Source organism: Mesoplodon mirus, assembly GCF_964341445.2.
Source record: "Mesoplodon mirus genome assembly, chromosome: 5".
Lineage (NCBI taxonomy): Eukaryota > Metazoa > Chordata > Mammalia > Artiodactyla > Ziphiidae > Mesoplodon > Mesoplodon mirus.
In genome coordinates this window covers 170765871-170786066 of record NC_138980.1, presented here as the reverse complement: position 1 = coordinate 170786066, position 20196 = coordinate 170765871, and the positions used below count along the sequence as shown (strand labels likewise).

Below are 20196 nucleotides of genomic sequence, written 5' to 3'. Positions count from 1 at the left end.
TAGATCCTTAAAAAATAATAATCGTATAATTTAATCATTGTAAAGTCACTTTGCTGGCACTGGTTGGTTTTGATCAGACATGTAGAAGAAATTCCATTATCAGACTCTGATACCACATGAAAAATGAGCTCGCTTCTAAAGTGCTGGCCAAATTCTGACTCACAATTGATAAGGAGTTCTGTGTTACTTTTTATATCATAGAACTGTCATCCATATATAATTAGCACCTTATCTGAAGTATAGTTTGCCTTCAAACTATAAACTAAAACTGCCTTCAACGATGGTCAATATTCTCCTAGTTCTTGATAGAAATACTAGTCTTATGCCGATGTGGAGCTTCTGGGAAATGGTTAAATGAATATGTTTTAATACAGAACATGTAATGCAGATACATTATTGATAGAAGAATTTCTCTCCTTACTCTCAATGAAACTTCATGCTATTTCATTGAAAACTGTCCCAATTTCCTATCAACCCTTTGCTGCAATAGCACCATAAAATGAATACGCTCTGTATTTTGCTAAAGACTTAACTGCTGAAAACATGTTATTGTCCTCGCAAAATAATTTTAATTTACTTGTGTTTATTTCATTTAGCACCTATGGTCTGCTACTCGGACAAAAAGGCATTTACTAAGTAACATAAGCCATTTTTCTCATCCTATGAAAATCTGATGAAGAACATTTTTCTAGCTGTCCAAACTAAAACATACACGATCAAGATATTCAGCTATAAATTAACCATGCTAATTTATGCAATCATCATCATGTTTAGCTTTTTAAATCTTCTCTGAAATCTACGCTGGCCTCAAAATACTTTCCAATTTTTAATAAGGCAAGAGTACTACATGTGTATCTTTATGTAAAAGGCAGTGTACTTCTTTTATATATTTATCTGTTCACTTAAAATCCCCCCCTACTTTATCCCTATTTAAAATGTATTTAATGAACGTTATGCTCCCATAGTCATCTATCGGAAGCCTCATATACCTACAGGCCCCCGCCCTGCCTGTGATGCTGGAAACCACAGTGTTGAAATGGTTTTCCCTGACAGAGCATAACATCCTTTCCACCTTTTACCATGCTTTCCTGTCCTTCTTAATAAATGAGTTACTCAGCCAAGAAGGCAGGGACAGTGTTACTAACCAAGTTCTCTGAGCTAGTTATGTATTGTTCATTTTCAGTAACTAATAGGTCATCTTTTCCAAGCATTGAGCCAAGAGTAACTGTGGCCTCATTGCTCTGGAAAGGATAGTCACATGTTTCCAGACAAATAATCTGTTTGTCTAATACCCACTATTAATGTTCTTGAAATGCTTTGTACCTCCAAAATAAAAATATAGTTCCCCTTTAGAAAAAGAAAATTCTATTTATCTTTCCTTTTTCCTTTCTCTATTTCTTTTTATTTATTCCAGTTATTTCCAGGGTACAAAGCATTTCCTGGGGACTCAAAACCAGACCAAAACACTCACTCTTCATGGTCCGTCCCCCAAGTGATGAACCTCAGGAGATGGCCGGGACCTCAACAGTTACTGCTTAATTAAGGTTCCTCTGGTTGTTAACTAAGAACTTAACCCTCTTGGAAAAAATTGTCTCCCTCAAGCAAGATGACCTGCCATTAGTAAAAGCAATCAGCAGTAATTAAAAACCTCATTTTCACACACAGTTCCTAAGTTTTACATCATGAAAATTGCTTCTCATCTAATACTCTTTAAAAATGTTGCCCTGAGCAAAATAAAAGGCCCTCTTTGAAAAAGACTAAAGCTGAACAAAAGAAGCTGAAATATAATCAGTTTCTCTTTCAGATAATAAAACTGCCCCAATATTTGGTCAACAGTTTTTCTTAAATACATGAATCCAAATAAGGGATATCCTTTTTGTCTTATTTCAAAAATATCTAAAATACTTGATCATCAATATGTTACAAATACTTTGGCAGAGACGCTAGATGTCATAATTATCTTCTATTTAAACTTGTTGTACCCAAATATTCAATGGGCAATCAAAATGTGAATATACTCCCTAAAATAATTTTAAATGGATGTAACATTCTTCTTGAGTTCACATGATTTATATTCTTAAACTATTTAATAAGCAGTTATTCCAAAATCTCTGAACAGACTAAAGTTTAAACCCCCAAACTTGCAAAGTGGAATAAAGAAAACAGACAATGTTTGATATAATCAAAATCTAATCAAATTGGGGGGTGGGGGGAAGTGCCTTTTCTGAAACAAATTAGGTAAATAATAACAGATGTCAAAGCCTTTTAAGTAAATGGAACCTAGGCCAAATTTATTTTCAAACGAGATGGAAAAAATATATATAAATATCTCTAACCTAATGGAATTCTGGGCACCATGGGTCAAATTTCGAGAACATGACTGTAGTTATCAGGAGACACTAGAGGGCAGAGCTGCACAGAGAAGCTCTTCTGACATCTAATTAGCAAAAGGGATACCAATAATCAGATGCTTGCTCTTTATATAAACCCTCAAGATACTGACTTATCTTGAAAGGTTTTAGACTTTTAACAGATGATCTAAACTAGTCCAGTACAATCAAACAAACAAAGGAAACCCACACTAGGGCTCCATGGAGAATACTTGTCCTAAGAATGATCTATCTTCCTTCCTGCACATGTCCATGACTAAAACATCTCACTCCCCATGAAACGACCATCACTTTTCTCCTGAATAAAAGATCTTACTAACCCACTTATGCTCATGCCTTCGAAAGCTAGGGGTTTTAAGTTTCAGGTGACATTTCCCATCAAATTTGGGGAACGGATTATTCCAAGTACCATAAGCTCAAACAAAATTTGTCTCCATATGATTAAAAGTCTTCTGAAGAGGAGGAAGAAGTGTTCAACCTCCAGAACTCCTTTGTGTTCATTCTCTGTCAATGACAGTGATTCAACAAAGATGGCTGGCTGCCCGGCATTCCACTGCACTGATTTTAATGGAAGCCATTTATGTCAAGTGGATTTTGGAAGCCCAAATATCAATTTCTGTAGCTCTAAGAGCAACATAAAAAGTAATTTCCCCTCTTTCAGCCACTGCATGACTTTCATAGTAGCCAAGTCATGTACAAGCCACATCAATAGCTCCTAATTATAGTAACTTGAAAATTACAGCCTCACACATCCATTCTCCAAAGAGCCAAGTTTCCTAGATGGCATTCCATGAGATGATGGAGCTTCTCTTCAAAACAATCCATCTCAGAAAATGTGTGTTTTTCAACAGAAAAAAAAGTTTTTGTCCTAGAAGAGTGTTTTATTATCACTATATTTATAAAATATACTCATAAAAATCAGTATTTAAAATAGTTATAATCCAAATAGGCTGAATTTCTCATGTTTCTCATATACGATGATGGCTTTTAAGATCCTAACCCCTTGATAATTCTGTAGCTTGAACAGTGAATGTGACAACATAAATATATATTTTAAATAACTCAGGAAGAGCAAATTGAGCATTTGTGATTCTTAGAATCTATAATACATTTTTCACTATTTCTCACTACTCTTTTTCTCTTAATACCTGTCTGATCATACCCTTTTTTCCTGGCTTTTAAAACCAATGTCTTGAATATTCACCATAATATCCAAGATATACATACAATGGATCAAGGAAATTGGGCCCCTATTGAGGCATTTAATATATTGATGCAAATTATAAAACTATAGGCTGTAAAATATTGACCTCTCCAGTCCACTCATGGAAAACTAAAACTCAGAATGAAATGTACTTCAGCAGGAAAACTAATCATGGTAAACATTCACTAGTATATCTTATTTCTAGAAAGCCATAGATGAAGAATTTCTGTCAATCAGTATCAAAGATCATGCATTGGTGGCCTTCCCTAACCACTTCGTCTAAAATTTTAACCACCCCTCTCAACATTTCATATCCCCCTTCTCTGCCCAGTGTTTTTCCCTTAGCACTTACCATTAATTAATTTACTAATTCTTTTACTTGGAATTTTTACTTGTATATTATCAATCTCCCTCTCTGGAATGTATGCCCTCTGAGGGCAGGGATTTTATTTCTTTTGTTTATGCTTTTGTTCATCTCCAGTCCCTAGAACAGTGCCTGGCACCTAGTAAAGTAATTAATAAATATTTGCTGGATTATTAAATGGATGAATAAATACAACAAATCCAAAACCTGGCAGAATTGTACGTGTTCCAACAGAATAATAGATCCTTCTAAATTGATAATTGCACAAAAAAGCAATCTCAACAACATTCGTTGACTTTCGTAAGGTTCTATTTCAGGAATAACTATATACAGGTCCAAATAATCCAACTATAAGCTGCCTGCAAGAGACACACTTTAGATTAAAAAACCAAATAGGTTGAAAGTAAAAGAATGGAAAAGATACATCATAAAACAGTAACCAAAAGAGAGCTGGAGTGGCTATACCAATATCTTAAAGATAAAAATTGTTACTAGAGACCAAGGACATTTTCTCATGATAAAAAAGTAAATCTGTCAGGAAGATTTAACACTTACAAATGTATTTGCTCTTAATAACAGAGCCCCAAAATATATAAAGGAAAAACCGACAGAACTGAAGAGAGAAAAAGACAATTCAACAATGACATTTAGAGACTTCAATATGCCACTTTCGATTAGACAGAAGATCAACAAGGAAATAAAAGACATGAACAACACTAAAAACTAACTACACCAAGCAGACCTTTATAGAACACACCACTCAACAACAGCAGAATACACACTCTTCTTAAGAGCACATGGAACAATTCTACAAGATAGACCATATGTTAGACCAAAATCCCTTACCCAAAACACTTTGGGCATATGCGTTTCAGAATTCCAAATTTTCCAGATTTTTAAAATATGACATGGTACATTTTTATTGTATTATGTAATATCCCACATGCTCAGCAGGATCTAGGTCAACATCCTGTAACCAATTACAATATTTCTATGGCAAAATATATGAAAATTGACACTACCTGAGGTAAAGACTATAAATAGCTTCAACTCAGTTCAGGTGTTTTGTCACAAAATAAATTACAAAAAAATTTTTTAACTCTTGCTTCTACTTTCAAAGCATTTTTCAAATGGATCCACTTTTCTTCATCTCTGCTGCCATCATCCTAATATGAGCCCCTGTTATGTCCTTCCCACCCATCAGGGAGCATTCTAACAGCACCCCTGCTCTCAGCCCAGGCTCCTTCCAATCCAGCCTTTACAAGGTAATCAAAGGCATTTGTTACTTTTATTATATTACTCCTCTGCCTGAGACTCTACAATGATGTCCCATTGCTCTTAGAATGAAACACGCCTCTCTCAAGATGGCCTACAAGGTAAGGTGCATCCCGACTTCCCCAAGATCTCCTACTCCTCCTCACTCATGGACTTCTTCTTACTCCCTTCAACGCAACAAGCTCTTTCCTACTTAGAGTCTTTAGTCTAGCCGTTCCCCCTTCCAGAATGCTCTTCAAAGAGTTTTTTCAGAGGGGAATCATCATCAATCTTTAGATCTAAGCTCAGATGTCATCTCTTCAGAAAGACTTTCCCTACCCCTTCTACCTAAATACACTTAGCCTTCCCCATACCCTTTAAAACAAACAAACAAGCAAAACACGGGGGACTTCCCTGGCCGTCCAGTGGTTAAGACTGCAGTGCTTCCACTGCAGGGGGTACAGGTCTGATCACTGGTCAGGGAACTAAGATCCCACATGCCACACAGCACGTACAAAAAGTTTAAAAAAATTTTTAATTTTTAAGAAACTGAATTTTAAAGTTGCTTTAGATGTACATAAAAGTTGCAAAGATAGTACAAAGAGTTCCCATACGTGCTGCACACAGTTTCCTCTACTGTCAAACTCTTACATTGCTAAGGTACATTTATTTACAACTTAGTAAACCAACACTGGTACGTTACTATAATATTAACTAAGCTCCACACTTTACTAAGATTTCACTAGTTCTTCCCTAATGTCCTTTTTCTGTTCCAGGATTCCATCCAGGACACCACATGACATTTAGTCATCATGTCTCCTTAGCTTTCTCTGCTCTGTGACAGTTTCTCAGACTTTCCTCGTTTTTTCTTCACAGTGTTGAAGAGTACTGGTCAGGTATTTTGCAGACTGTCCCCCGACTTGGTTTGATCTGCTGTTTTTCTCATGGTTAAACTAGGGCTATGGATTTTTAGGGTGAAGACCACAGAGATAAAGTCGTCTCATTACATCATACCGAAGGCATACAGTATCAACATGACATCACTGATAATGTCAAACTTGGCCACCGGGCTTAGGTAGCATTTGCCAGGCTTCTCCACTGTAAAGTTACTCCCTCTCCCCACTTTCCACTCTGTAACCAATCTACTCTTTGGAAACAAGTCACTAAGTACAGCCCACACTCAAGGGCCAGGGGGAGTTGAGGTCCACCTCCTGGAGGGGACGGTATATAAATAAATAATTAGGAATTCTTCAGTAAGGGAAATTGTCTATTTCCCCCATTTACTGATTCATTCAGTCATTTATTTATAACGATATGCACTCATAGATGTTCATATTAGAGTTTAGGTTATAATCCAAAACTACATTGTTTGTTTCATTGCTCAAATCATTCCTGGTTTAGCCACTGGGGGCTCTTTCAAGTTGGCTCTTAATGTTCCTTCGCTATGCCTCATCCTTTTGTCTTTTTGAACACTTTATTTTCTGGAACAAGATACTCCAGTCTCATCTTGTGTGAGAATAGCACCTTGTATGAGACTGGTTCCTTTTATTGGAGAATGGTTTTGGAAACCAAGATCTGGTGCTAGGTAAACTTATTGTTACTGGGGTGTTACTATTAAGCCTTCTCAATAGACAGAGCTAAGAAATGTATGTGTGTATACTAACCCATGCACAAGCACAGATCTATAAATATTTCTATATGTAACCGTTTGTATCTATATTAAGCAAAACATGAGTTTATACTGATGCTCCCACCTCTAATCCAGCATCACATGGTTCGTTGTAGGATTCCATTTTTTTAATCACTCCGATTCTTTTCCACTGGCATTATTAACATAATCTAAAATTACTTAGTTTGTTTACTTACTGTTTGTCCCTCATCATCAAGAATTTAAATTTAGAAGCAGAGGTCTTGCCTGTTTTACCAAATTCTGGAGCTCTAGAACCTAGAACAGTGCCTGCAACATGGCAGTGGTTTATTGATCAGTGAAAAAATAATCAATAAAGAAGTACTGATTATTTAATTTATAGTAGAAAAAAAAGATGAAATATTTTGAGGCTACCCCTTGATATGAGTAAGATCATCTTCTAAACGAAAAATAAACACATATTCATCCAATGCTATGCCCTGTTATATTAATAATCTCCACGCATTCACCATCACTTGGCATTGAAATTTCCCCCACAAGCAATTCAAGGAATGCTTGACAATTTTCCCCTAGAGTTCACTGTAGTAGAGCTTAATCATGTCCAAAATGAAAGTAACGTATTTCTTCCTCAGATTTCCTCCTATGTAACATATACTATGTTTAGTCTTAGTAGGGTGTAGGTCAGAGAGAAGAGGCAGAAAGGAGGTAGGGAGATTCCTCACCCATCCTTACATGTTTCACTAAACTACCCAAGGAGGTTTCAGTGTCTTTCCCCCCATAGTCTAAGGACCATGTGTCACTCAAAGCTACAGTTGGTTGTAATTTTGTTGGCTTAGCATTTTCCTACTTCTTTCTACTACTTCTCAAATTGCTGAAAAGTCTTGTCTGGATCTGAAAATGCCTTTCATAGAAGCTACTGTGGTATGAAAGGTAAAGAAAGACAGTTTGGGAGGGGATTGAAAGGGATTTTGCATTCAAGATTTTCTTTAACCTTCCCGGTTTGCACTTGGGCATGCTTGTTGGTCCTAGAGAACACAATGTGGGCAAGGGCTGTCACCAGTGTTCACTGTGTCTTTCTCTCCAAAGAACTGGAGTTTTCCCCGGAAACCTCCCATCTACTTGCTCCCACTAAAAAGATACGGGTATGTCAAGAAAAGAAAGAAAGAGGTGGAAGGAGGGTAAGAGAAATACTGAATGCTCAATGTATGCCTGGCAAATCCTGTGCTCTTTACTACTCTACTCTCAAGATTACAACTAATTTTACCAAAATTTGGTAATTTTTTAAAAATTTTCTTTATTTTTTGCCTTTAAATTAATAGAGGGGACACTTACATACATACTGATATTAAAATCTGCAAATGTAACACAGAAAAGAAGTTAATACTGGGGCGGGGGGAGAAAAGAGCAAAAGTATTTCCCGTGGTTTCTGGAATATTCTTTCATAATAATATAAGTAAAATCCCCTAATATTTGTGAGAGATGTTATCCTTCTTAAAATCTTTTTAAAAAAAAAAAAAAAAAGACAAGCTGAACAAACCAAGGCAAGCCTGTATACATTTCTTGAAATAGTTCCTTGTTTACTTGAACTATTTTGTACCTCGGAGCCATGACACATAAGTGTCAGCGCACAACTGCAGGTCCATATATAACAAAGGAGTGCCCAGAGGGTTGCCGAAATAAGAGCTTGATGCTCAGTTCATAGGAGGAGGGCCCCATATGCCCAAATTAAGCCTTGGCCACTTGCACATAATTAGCATGCCAAATGAGAAATGAAACCAAAAGGCACATTAGGGCAATGCAACTCTGTTACCATGTTAAGGATACACTGCCCAGGTGTCATCAGTCAAAATGAACTATGTCAAAGAGATGAAAACTGGAGGAAAAAACAGGTTTTCAGACAGTAGCTTCCAGAGCATATATACCTAAAGGAAGGACTGAATAAGAAATATCTCCCCAATAAGTTCTCTTATTGACTTTACCTACACAGAAACGCTTCCAGGTTTTTGTTACATCTTCCCACGGGACTGCTTCCAGCCCACCTCTACTTACGTGGGACTTCATCTGGCTGAATCATAAGAACAGCTGTTGAATTATGAGTTATGGGCACAGGCAAGAAGCTGTCAAATATCCAAGGATACAGAAAGCACAAGCCACAAGTGCAGTTTTTCTTGGCCAAGTCCTCAGTGTCTGCCATCCATTTACTTGTAATTGTAGGTGATTATCTCGTCCCCTCCCTGCCACTCTGAAGGGTCGGAAGCACTCTAGCTTTGCCCTCAGAGTCATCCCATTCTACTCTTAGAAGGTCCGAAAATAGAAGGAAGTTGAGTTTCCTTTGTTCCAATCCTTTCAGCAAACATCAGTCATATCACAGCAAAGCCACACGCCAAGACAAAGCAGGAAATGAGTAAGGAATAAAGAGTCTGTTCTCTTGCTGCCTTTCCCTATGTTGGAGTATTGTACTCACCAGTGGAAACTCATTTTCAAAGTTATGTTGCAGCTGTACAAACTGCTCATTAAAAAAAAAAAAAATCCGTCACCTTGTTTTCAGCCCAGTGGCAGATTTCACATCAAAAAATTTATACCGAGTAGACATTCTTAGCAGTTCATCTATATCTTCAATCATACAGTGAAATTTCCAACAAATTATTCAAATTCTCTGAACAAATGCTAGATGAAATCCTTCAACCAGTGACAACCTCAAGAAATGAAGTGTGTCACACATGGGTAATTTCACATTCATGGAGTCTTTTCTCATGACATTTTATTTTCTGAAAAGAGCAGATATGTCTCACTGGAAGCATTTTTTTTTATTTTAGGTTTTTAAAAATAGATCCTGCTCTTAAGACTTCTTCCTGTGGTCTGAAGAATTGAACATATTTTTCCAGGCAGATTCAGAATAGAATTATCAGATCAATTTAAGAACAAGCTGAAAATTGACAGTAGATGGCTAATGGGTGAGCGGTAAATGCAACTTGTTTCCTTAAGTCATATTCTCACTGCAGAAATATGAACATGACCCCCATGATTCTCTCTACCTTTCTAAAACACTCACTCATGTATTCATTCACTCATTCATACCACAAATACTCACTGAATACATACAAAATGACCAAGAAAATGACTGTCAAGCTACATTGAGCTGTGTCACATAATTTTTTCCAAAATCTGTCCCACTCAGATCTTCCTTTCTTCTACAGGCAGCTGACTGGAGAGGCCAAGAGAGCAAAGAAGAGAAAGGCGTCGAAAGGAAAATACATTTTAAAAAGAGCTAGAAAGAATGTAGAAAAGCAAACACATGTGGAGAAGAAAGTTCTGGAGAGTTATCACCATCGGGACCACATCAGCCCCAATCCTCTCTGCATAAAGGATAAAAGCAAACACCAGTCCACGATGCCCTAAATGGTCCCCATCTTTTTTTTTCTTTTTTACTACCATCTCAGAACCATCTGGCTTTGAAACAAATTGTAAAATCACTGTACATATGGTCTATACAGTAAATAAGATGGCTATAGTAGTAGACAAAGTATAATTTACATATTTTATTCACTAGAGGATCATTAATCTGCTCTAGTGAGTAAAATGCAGATTTGAGTGTTTTGAGATTTAGTAAGCAGATGAAACAAAAATCACCTTAAAGGTCAGAGGGTGGCCTCGTGATGTGTTTTTTGTTAATTCTGATGTTTTTAATTACCTATCAAATATGTCAGTACATGTATTTAAATATTACGTTTTAACATTGTTTCTTAGTTATTCAGGCGTGGTAATGAAAAGCTTCCCCTCTGCTTGTCATTTGCTATCAAACCTACAGAGAATGTTAATAAGAGCAACAGTTCGAGAAAAAGTAAAAGAAAAGTGGTGGCTTTACCACTTCAACCAGGCTGTATGTATGCAGACATTCTTAATCCATAGAATACAAACGCCTTCAAGTATTTCAACTGACAGCATGCAACACTGTCATGTGCTGACGTTTTCTTAATACATTTCCAAAATCACAGTCAATTTTCAATGAGGATTTGTTGGCTTCTTCTAGTGCGTCAGCTATGTCATGAGAACAACTTAATCAGTTCTGAAGAAGGAAATACCCCTTTCATGACAGAGCCCTGTTTAGGAAAATAATGATCAGAGGACCCTCAAGAATTTCATTAAAGTTCTATAAACGCTTTACAAATAGGCTCAGAAGCTGCACCTCAGAACAGTAGCCAAGGTGAACCTACCTGGTGCCAACTTCCTCTCTAATTCAAAACTATCATGATGAACCCCATCATGATAAGAATATGGATAAAAATGAAAACTACTCTCCTCCCTAGGAGTCTCTCCAGTCATTCTCACTGCTGTAAGAAGACTTGTTGCTGACAGCCCATTTTAAGAGTTTAAAGGAAAAGCAGTAAGGGGGAGACTGATACAAAAGTTAAAGGCTGGTAAAGATGGCCAGGGCTCTACTATCCGCAAAGACAGGTGGCCCATCTGCAAGTTTCAATCCCTACTCTGCAAGTCCTTTGCCAGTCCTTTCCTCTGGTGCTCTGAATAACAGAGGAGGAAAGAAAGCTGATGGACACCACGATTCGCTGTGACTGATGCTGGACTACCTGCCTGTGCCCTTTGCGATTGCCCCTTGCCCGGGATCTCTGGGGGTTCTTCAACCTCCTGCTTTGCTCACATACACTCCAACCACCAGGGGCCTTTCCAAAGCATAAACACACACTGGTACCCAGTGATGCCGAAGAGTGCTGCCTTGTGCTTGGCCACATGCAAAAGCATCTCATAACTCCACTTATGAGCTGACTCCAATGAAGACCCATGGGGAGGGACGACTGGAGAGTAAATACGCTCCCATGTGCTGATATCATTATCGCTCACTACATCTGATTTTTTAAATGCTGATTCCTTCTTTATTTACAATAACAAATTTGGTCAGAAACCAAGGTGGGCTCGCCTAGAAAAAGCAGGGAATAAATATCCAGAGATAAAGAATGATATGGAAAGAAGAGTCATTAACTTCATTTTGCTGACAAGAAATTGAAGGAGACAACAGGGACCTGTGAGCACTGTTGCTGTGAGCAAATGAAGGTCCCCATCGGCTAGCTGACTGAACAAGTAAAAATCATCAGAGTCAACATTAAAATGGCACCTACTGTGTGTTAGCACTATTCTAAGCACTCTATAGGTATATATGTATTTCATCCTCAAAATATGTACAAAACAGGTGCCATTATTATCTTTTAAAGATGAGTTAACTGAGGCACAAATAGTTAAGTAACTCGTCCATGGCAACATAGTTATTGCCTTCCGTTAACACTCTATTTTCCTATGTTTAGGCATTATAGTCCATCTCTTACAAAAAGTTTAAAGTTTCCCATACAACACTTCACCTAGTAAATGTTATCTCTTCAAACATCTCTATTTCTCGAAAAAGTACTGAACGCATTCATAAACTTAAATATACTCGCTTAATTAGTTTAAAATATCACCATCTCAAAATAAATTTGATCTTATAGGTTCTTTGATTGCACTTATTTTATACCATACTGTGAGATTCAAAACAGAATTAGCTTTTACTCTTAAAATATCATTAATGCATCATCTTGAATATGGTAATCAATAAAAGAGATTCTGCAAGGAGGTAGGAACGTAAATGCGTGTTAATTATTTCTAATGTCTTAATTAACTCCTACTGCTAATGATACAGTAATTTAGGCTTAAATATATTGTAGAGGATACATCAGTTTTCTATTGGGTCATGTTTAAGCATTAAACATGATTAAACAGATTAATCATCACTAAAATCTCATGAAATGGGGAGATTTAGACCCCAATTCTCATTGAGATTAGAATTCTGTGTCTAAAACTAAGGTTTTAGACACAGTGCAACATGTTTTCCTCACACACACCTGCTTCCTGGTTAGCTCTTCCTTTCCTTCTCTGTCCCCATGTCCCTCTGAGCACCCAGAGGTACATCAAGGCAATAATCACTTCTGAAAGTGGTTTAGTATATGCATCAAGCACCACTGATGAAGTCAAACTCCCATATATTTTTTAAACTTCTTGATTTCTGAGCCCTGGGAGGGAAGTTATGGTGATGCCTGTTGACTGACCTGGACCTGGTGAGGACCAAATGTAAAGACCAGAGTAGGTAGATAGTGCCATTTTAGAAGCTATCTCCTATTGTGGATTAAAGATGTCCACTCCCTTTAAAGAAGGGCAGACTCCAGAGGTGGAGTCTATTTTTCCTTCTCTTTAATCTGGTTGATCCTGTGACTTGCTTCAATCAAGGGAATGCAGCAGACATAAAGCCACGTCACTTCCAAGGCTGGGCCTTAAGAGATCTGCAACTTCCTCTTTTATGCTCCTGGAACCATATCATCACATTATGAGATATCCAAATCACATGGAAAGAGAAGTGAGTAACCAGCTGACAGCCCCAACTGAGCTTCCAACCAACAGCCAGCACAAACAGCAAGTCAAATGAGTGAGCCACCTTGGATGTTCCCATCCAGTGAAAACTCTAGTGATCACAGCCCCAGATGATGCCACATGTGGAGAGGAACCTCCCAATTGATCTCAGTCAACCCACAGACTCTTAAGAGATAATAAATGATGGTTGTTGTTTAAACCACTAAGTATATGAGGTAGTTTGACTCTACAGCAATAGATAGTCAAAGCCTTTCTAGACCCTCATAGAGACTCAGGCTGAAACCAGTTCCTGCTTGACTTAGCATAACACAGGATAAGTCGTGGTGGACCCAAAAACATCAGGATGGCTACAATGAAGTTGAAAAGAACACTTTCCAACAGGGGGCACAGTGGCTAAGACCATGAACCTCAGAGCCAGACTGTTTGAATCCTGGCTTTGCCTTTTACTAGATATGCACCTAGTAGAGGTTATTTAACTATTCTGTGCCTCAGTTTGCCTTCATATAAAATAGAGATAATAATATTCTCTACCTCATAGGTTTATTTTGAAGACTAAATATCAGTATCACTATGTGTAAAGCACTTAGAACAGTGCCTGGCACAAAGTAAGTGTTCGGTAAATGTTTATTATTCTCTTGTACATCCAAGGAACCACCCACTCACAGCTCTGGGAGGGCTCTATACTTAGAACAAAGGGATATGGAAAGTGAAGGGGAGGGTCATAACGTGGTTCCTGTTTGATCCTGTACCATGAGGAAATTGATCTCTGCCATGCCATAAAAGCATGAATATGATAAATGCTAAATCTGATTAGCCTCACACCAGCAAGGGAGAAAACCAAAAATCAGAGTAAATGCTCAGTTTCTGGGTCATCAGTAATAGAAATGTCAGACAATCAGTCACATTTTATCTGAGAATAAACTACTGCTAGGTATAATAATCCACACTTTGGATTTTATAACTGATTTCTCTTCATTAAGTGTCCTGAGCTTTATAAACATATAATGCAGTCCTGGTAAGTTATGTTCTCAAGCATGATCTGAACTATCACCATCATACTCGTATCAATTTTGTTTCTAAATATTATTTTGAAGTTCACTGGAACAAACAGATCAGGCTACAGATTATGGCAGTTTTTGCATATGTCATAATAAAATTAATCCTAAAGGTATTAGTAATACCAGGTTAGTTTTTGGCTTTTGGTTGTTTTTTGTTTTTGATTTTTTGGTCATATCGTATACACACTTCAGGAACTGCTTTTGTTAAATGATTATTGATTTTTTTAAATGAAGCAAAATACAGTAATAATTCATTTTGCCATAGGATTAGAATTAGTAAATAGTACTTTTTGCCCCAACCCTTTGTCTCTTCTCTATTTTAAAATTATATCAAGGACCTATTTATATTTACTTCAGAAGTAACCAGCCCAAGTGAATTAATATATTGTGGCCATAAGTTAAAGTTTTTGAAATATTTAGCAATCTATTTCAGCTTTGAACATCTGACCATAGCACTTCTCATGGGATTTTCCACTGGAGTCTCAAAGCTGTCCATTTCTCATCTCCACATACTCTATTCATAAAATTATTGCAGATTCAATTATACTACTCATATTCTGGTATTTGGACATGGTTCCCTCTGTTTTTCAAGAGAACTATGATGGATCAATAAATTGATACCAAGTAGTGCAATCAATTAGTTCTGAGAAAATATGTCAGGTTTGTGCCTATCTTCACCATGATAACATCATTCACCCACATTAGTTATTCATCTTCTTTCCAAATTATTTATAAGCCTGAGATCAGCTTGAGTAAATTCATACTTTCATTTCATACCTGCTAGTCATGCCTTAAATGGTGACTATCAGAGATGCAAATTAATTGCAATTATATGAAGGATGCACAAATTAAAAAGTATGAAATTTAAATTATTAATTCAGCATCCAGATTCCTTCTGCAATCACTAACAATTTCACCTGTTTTATTGCTCAATGCAAACTAAATTTGGTAATTTAAATAGAAATAGAGAACACTAGACCTTTAATTTAAATAGAAATAGAGAACACTAGACCTTATCACTTTGTTTCCCTCCTAAGTCCCTCTTCCTTTTCCTTCCATTACCTCCTTCGTCTCTGTGTTTTGAACGTACTCTTTTATGTCCGCTGAACTTCAGTCCCATGTCATTGTCAGATCTCATCAATTACACACTATTCTGCTTTAATCTAAGATGTCATTCTTAATATTATTTTACATCCACCAGTCTATTCCAAGAACCTGAATACGTTCCACTATACCAAAAAAAACCAAAAGCCTATTTTTCCATGGGCTTTTGTCAGGTTATGGGCATTATGTTATTATGTGATTATGCACGAAAAGTTTTAAGAACATATACAATTTCAGTAGTATTACTGAGAGTAACTGTTGGGAATACTTCCGCACCCACTATGTAGCTGAACAGAGCAGTGAATGAAAGTAGCCAAAACGTAACTGTGAAAAAAACTCAGATGAAAAAGGAAGCTTGGTTAAGTGAAAAGACTGTTCAGATTAGAACTAACGGGTTCAACCAAAGTTTCCAGACAAGTAAAGTTTTGCTTTACGTGCATCTATTTTCTGTAAATGGAGCCCATTTAAAGTTTCAATGCTTAAATTAACAAAATAATTTGTGTAACACTTCTAATGAATAAAATTGAGTTAATTGAGTGTAAGACATTTGTACCAACTTGCCCTTTTAGAAACGAGGATGGGTATAATTTCATCAATAAACAACAAATAAAGGAGACCATTTGAATAAAAATGACTTTTGAGTTTCTCAGATAAAAATGTCACAGATTTCTCAAAGCACATCTCTACAAATTCTAAATCTTGGTTTTAGTGTGATTTGCATAAAATGTCTTAAGTGGCATATGCAAATATTCTCATGTCTAGCAAAATTATTTCAGGGGGAAAAATGTCATAAATGTCTACCTGGCAAGGTTGCTTCATTTTAATGGCTATGACATGGTATCTGTAACAGCAGAGTTCACAGGTCCAGGAACCCCTCTCACTGATCCACTTCAGCAAGCACAGCTGATGTGTATACCGAACGGACCCGTCACATCGGCAGGGGTTTAACAGCTCCCCCTGGAAAGAAAACAACTCAGTACGAATATTTATACTGTGTCTCTATTTTAAAAATCCAACAGTTGCTTTCTTTTCTTTCAAAGCCACTTACCCAGAAGGATACAAGCATCAAACTCTATCCTAGAAAATGAAATTAAATGTTCATACCTCTGGTGGGAATGCAACTAAAGTCTTAAAACTATTTCAAAGATATTACTTAGAGTTATGACATAAATGTTCTACCAACATACGAAATGTCTGCAGGATACAGCTCCCAATACCCTAGGGGAAAAGCTGTACTATTAAATCTCTTTAATAACTTTTAAGTGGACGGTCAGATGCAATTCCTCTGCAGTTATTCTTAATCATTGCCAAAGAAGAAATGCATGCCATCCCAGAAAGTAGCTTGCAATAGCATTACGCTTTTATTTTTTCTAACTGTAGCATCATAAATATTGACTTAGGGGACTATATTCCTGAAAGCCTGCATATTCTTATGCAATTTCCTTACTTTGAAAAATACTAAACCTAATGTTTGCTCAGACCACACATTTTGTAAGACAGATGTATTATCCCTGTTGTCTCTGTGATTACTCGCATGTAAGTTTGCATGCACCTCTAATGGAGTTTATAATTTTAGAATTGTGTTTCTTTCTTTCACAACGTCAAAGTAGTTTTAGTTCTCTTATGAAAACTCTAACATGCTTTTCACCGCAGTGATATTGAGTCACCAAAATGGGCAATAAGGAAAGACCCTGCCCTTTTTGGTTTTGACGTGACTCACCCCCTGTTTGTCCTCTAAGACTATCTGCCTCACGATACACCTGTAGAAAAGGAATATAGGTTTGTCTCTATGTATAAACCAGAACCATCAAGGAATTCATACAAGAGATACTTATGGCATTAACACTAAAACACCTGAGGAATGTGTAACTGCAAAACCAGGTGGAAAAAATCAAGTGTAGCCCAAAGCAAACACTATTCGCCACCGGGACAATTTTATCTGCCTTCACAGGAAAGGGAAAGGGAACGCGCAGGAGCCGCCAGGCAACCGCTCAGCCCAGGAACCCAGAGGCGGGCGCTGTCCGTGGTGCTGACAGGGCGCCGTCGAGAGCGGGAGCCAGCCCAGCCCTACCGGACCCCACAGCCAGCGCGCCCGGGACCCGCCGGGCCTTACCTGCTCGGCGCCCTGGAAGCAGATCTTGCAGATGGGCTGGTGGTGCTGGTGCTGGTGCCCGGAGCGCCGGTCGCCGCCGCCGCTGCTGCTGCTGCGGCTGCTGCATACCGAGCGCGTCTCGGGCTGGTCGCCGGAGCCCCGCCGCTCGCCGTCCCCACCCGCGCCGACCTCCGGCTCCCCGGGGCCGCCCTTCCCCGCCGCCGCCTCCGGGACCGTCGTCTCCGGAAGGCGCCTCGGACATGCCCTGGAGTCGCCAGCCGCGGCCACCTCCTGCCCTGCCGGCGGCAGCTCCTCCGCGCCGCTGCGCCGCGGGGCCACCTCCGCTGGCGGCTCGTCGGGCCCCGCGGGGCGCTTGGGAGACGCGGGCGGCGCGGGCAGCGGTGGCAGGTAGCGCGGGGACGCGGGGACCGAGGCTGGCTCTCCTGGCGGCGGCGACGGGGGCGGCTCGGCGTCCCCGCTCTCCTCCGCGCGGCGCCGACTGCCGCTGGGGCCGCCCTCAAAGCTCATGGTGGTGGGGCCGCCGCCGCCGCCGCCCTCCTGCCAGCCCGGCTAGCGCGCCCGGCTCGGGCTGCCGGCGAACGGGGAAAGGAGTGGGGAGGGAGGAAGGAGGGAGGGAAGCGGGGCGGGAGGAGGGTGGGGACGGGGGCCTGGGGCGCCAGGGGCCGAGGGGCGGGACGGGGAGGCACGCAGAGGGCCCGGCTGCGGCGGCGGCGGCGGCGGCTGCTGCTCCGCGGAGCCGCGGGCTCGGCTCTGAGGGAGGAGGTGCCGAATTCCGCGGCGCGTGCGAGCCGGGCCGCTGGGGGGCGGGGGGTGGCCGCGGGCGGGGGCCAGGGAAACCGGGGGAGGGGGGAGGAGCGGCGCAGCGGAGGGGATGGGCCGGGGGGGAGGTATTTGGAGGGAACTGGAGCGGGGCGGTAGGTGTGGAGGAGCGGAGGGTCGTTCCCGGGAAGGGGGATGTGGAGGGCCGGGTGCGAACCCCGCGGAAGGTGCGGCGACCGCGGGCCGGCATTGGGGGCGTGGGGGAAACCCCTCAGCCGCCTCCGCCGACCCCGCCCCGGGGACGCTCACGTGTGTTCCGGGGCGGATTACCCCTCACCAAGCCGCTCGGCGCTGCAGCTCTCGTGAGCGGGGTTGGGGCGGGGGAAGGGTCGGAGGCCACGGGTCCAGAAACCGTTACTGGCTGGGCAAGTGGGATGCCGCGGCGCGGGGCTGGAAGGGACCGGGATGATCGAACGCGAGACTCGCGAGGGCGAAGGGGCTCGCGAGACTGACGCCGCGGGCGCGCCCGAGCCGGCTAGGCGGGGGGCGAGGGGAAGGGCGCGTGGGCCCCAAGGACGAACGGACGCTCCCAGGAGACCGCTTCCAGCCCTCTGCGCCCTCTCCCTCGAGGGCACTCTCACTGACCCTCCAGAGCCCCCAGAACAGACGCCTCTGGAACCTGCATCCTCCCTCTGCCCTCCTTGCCCTCTCCCTCCTGCAGGGAGTATCTGGGTTTATTTGAAACTGTTCTGGTGACTTTGTGAATATCGTTTCCTGCCGTGGTTCCTCCTAGTGAACGCTGGTGCCACGTTCTGTGGCGGGCGGGCCCTTCCACCCTTGCCGTAGGAAAAAGGACTCAAAGGACACCTCTCGTGCAGAAGTTGCTGCATCCGCGGATTTCGGTTGTATGCACCCCGAAGCCAGCTGGTTTCTCTATAGTTAACTCCACTCCGCAAAACCTCTCTGGGACTTATCTTCCGGCAGGGCAACAGTGCCCTCAATTCTTTTCTGAAAAGAACTACCTTACCTGCAGGAAAGTAGACGGAAAACAGTGTACAGGCAGTAGTTTCTAAATTCGAACAGTGTAAACGCATAAAGCAATAGATTTATATATAGTGCAATGTGTCTAGTCAAAGCCTTGGTGATTTTCGCTAGTGTAACCCTTTGATGTCTTTGACGCAACCGACTTGCTCTTCCGGCAGTCATTTTTGGCTGCATTTCATAGCTGAAGAGCCGGGATCAGATAGGCAAAGTAACTTGTTCAAGGTCACAGAACTGTTAACGAAGAACTTTTGAGTTCACTGACTCCAGATTTTCCAGCTCAAACACTGAATGATTTTTCCCCCCAATTCTCTCTCCTGCCTCCTAAAACAGTATGTAGTACCTGGTGTGTTTGGTGACACTGACTCCCGTTAATAGTTAAATGTTCTTAAATGGTTAAGATAAACTACCAGCTTAAGTTAATTTTTCCAGTGTACATTTTGGCAGTAAGAAGTATATTTGGTTTAAGAAAAAAAAAAAAAAAAGGTCCAGCTCTTTTGACAGAAATTCGTCTGGTTGGAAAGCAGAGAAGGAGATAGTAAAAAAAAAAAAAAAAAAAAGTCAAGAATGCTTTGTTACAAATGGTCCCAGATGAAATAGTTGCCAGAAATGTCCTCTAACACTTAGCCCCCTCAGACCGGCTTATTTTTGGTGGCGGAATGGCAAGCAGCAAGCACATTTTGTTAAAAATAATAATCCCTGAATGCCCTAGGAACTTATCACACTGAAGAAATGTGGTTGTAGATAATGCTTTCATTTTCAGTCTTCACCTGTCAAAATGACATTGCACAAGATTGTGTATTGCCACAGTCATAAGATAATCATAAGCCTTGATTCTAAATTCTTGAAT

At 40.5% G+C, this 20196-nt stretch overlaps 1 protein-coding gene across 2 annotated transcripts in view; it reads right to left on the bottom strand.

Moving 5' to 3' along the window:
* The window catches only part of MARCHF11 (membrane associated ring-CH-type finger 11), a gene marked incomplete at its 5' end in the record, with an annotated part of 118118 nt that extends 100035 nt beyond the window's left edge, over positions 1-18083 (bottom strand). Inside the window, 2 exons of one of the 2 annotated variants that reach the window (XM_082622913.1) lie at positions 16235-16390; positions 17547-18083. In XM_082622913.1, coding sequence (XP_082479039.1) covers positions 16235-16390; positions 17547-18053 — 663 coding nt within the window. The remainder of the gene's footprint in view (positions 1-16234; positions 16391-17546) is intronic. The other variant, XM_082622912.1, reaches the window with a different exon arrangement.
* Positions 18084-20196: the final 2113 nt, after the last annotated feature.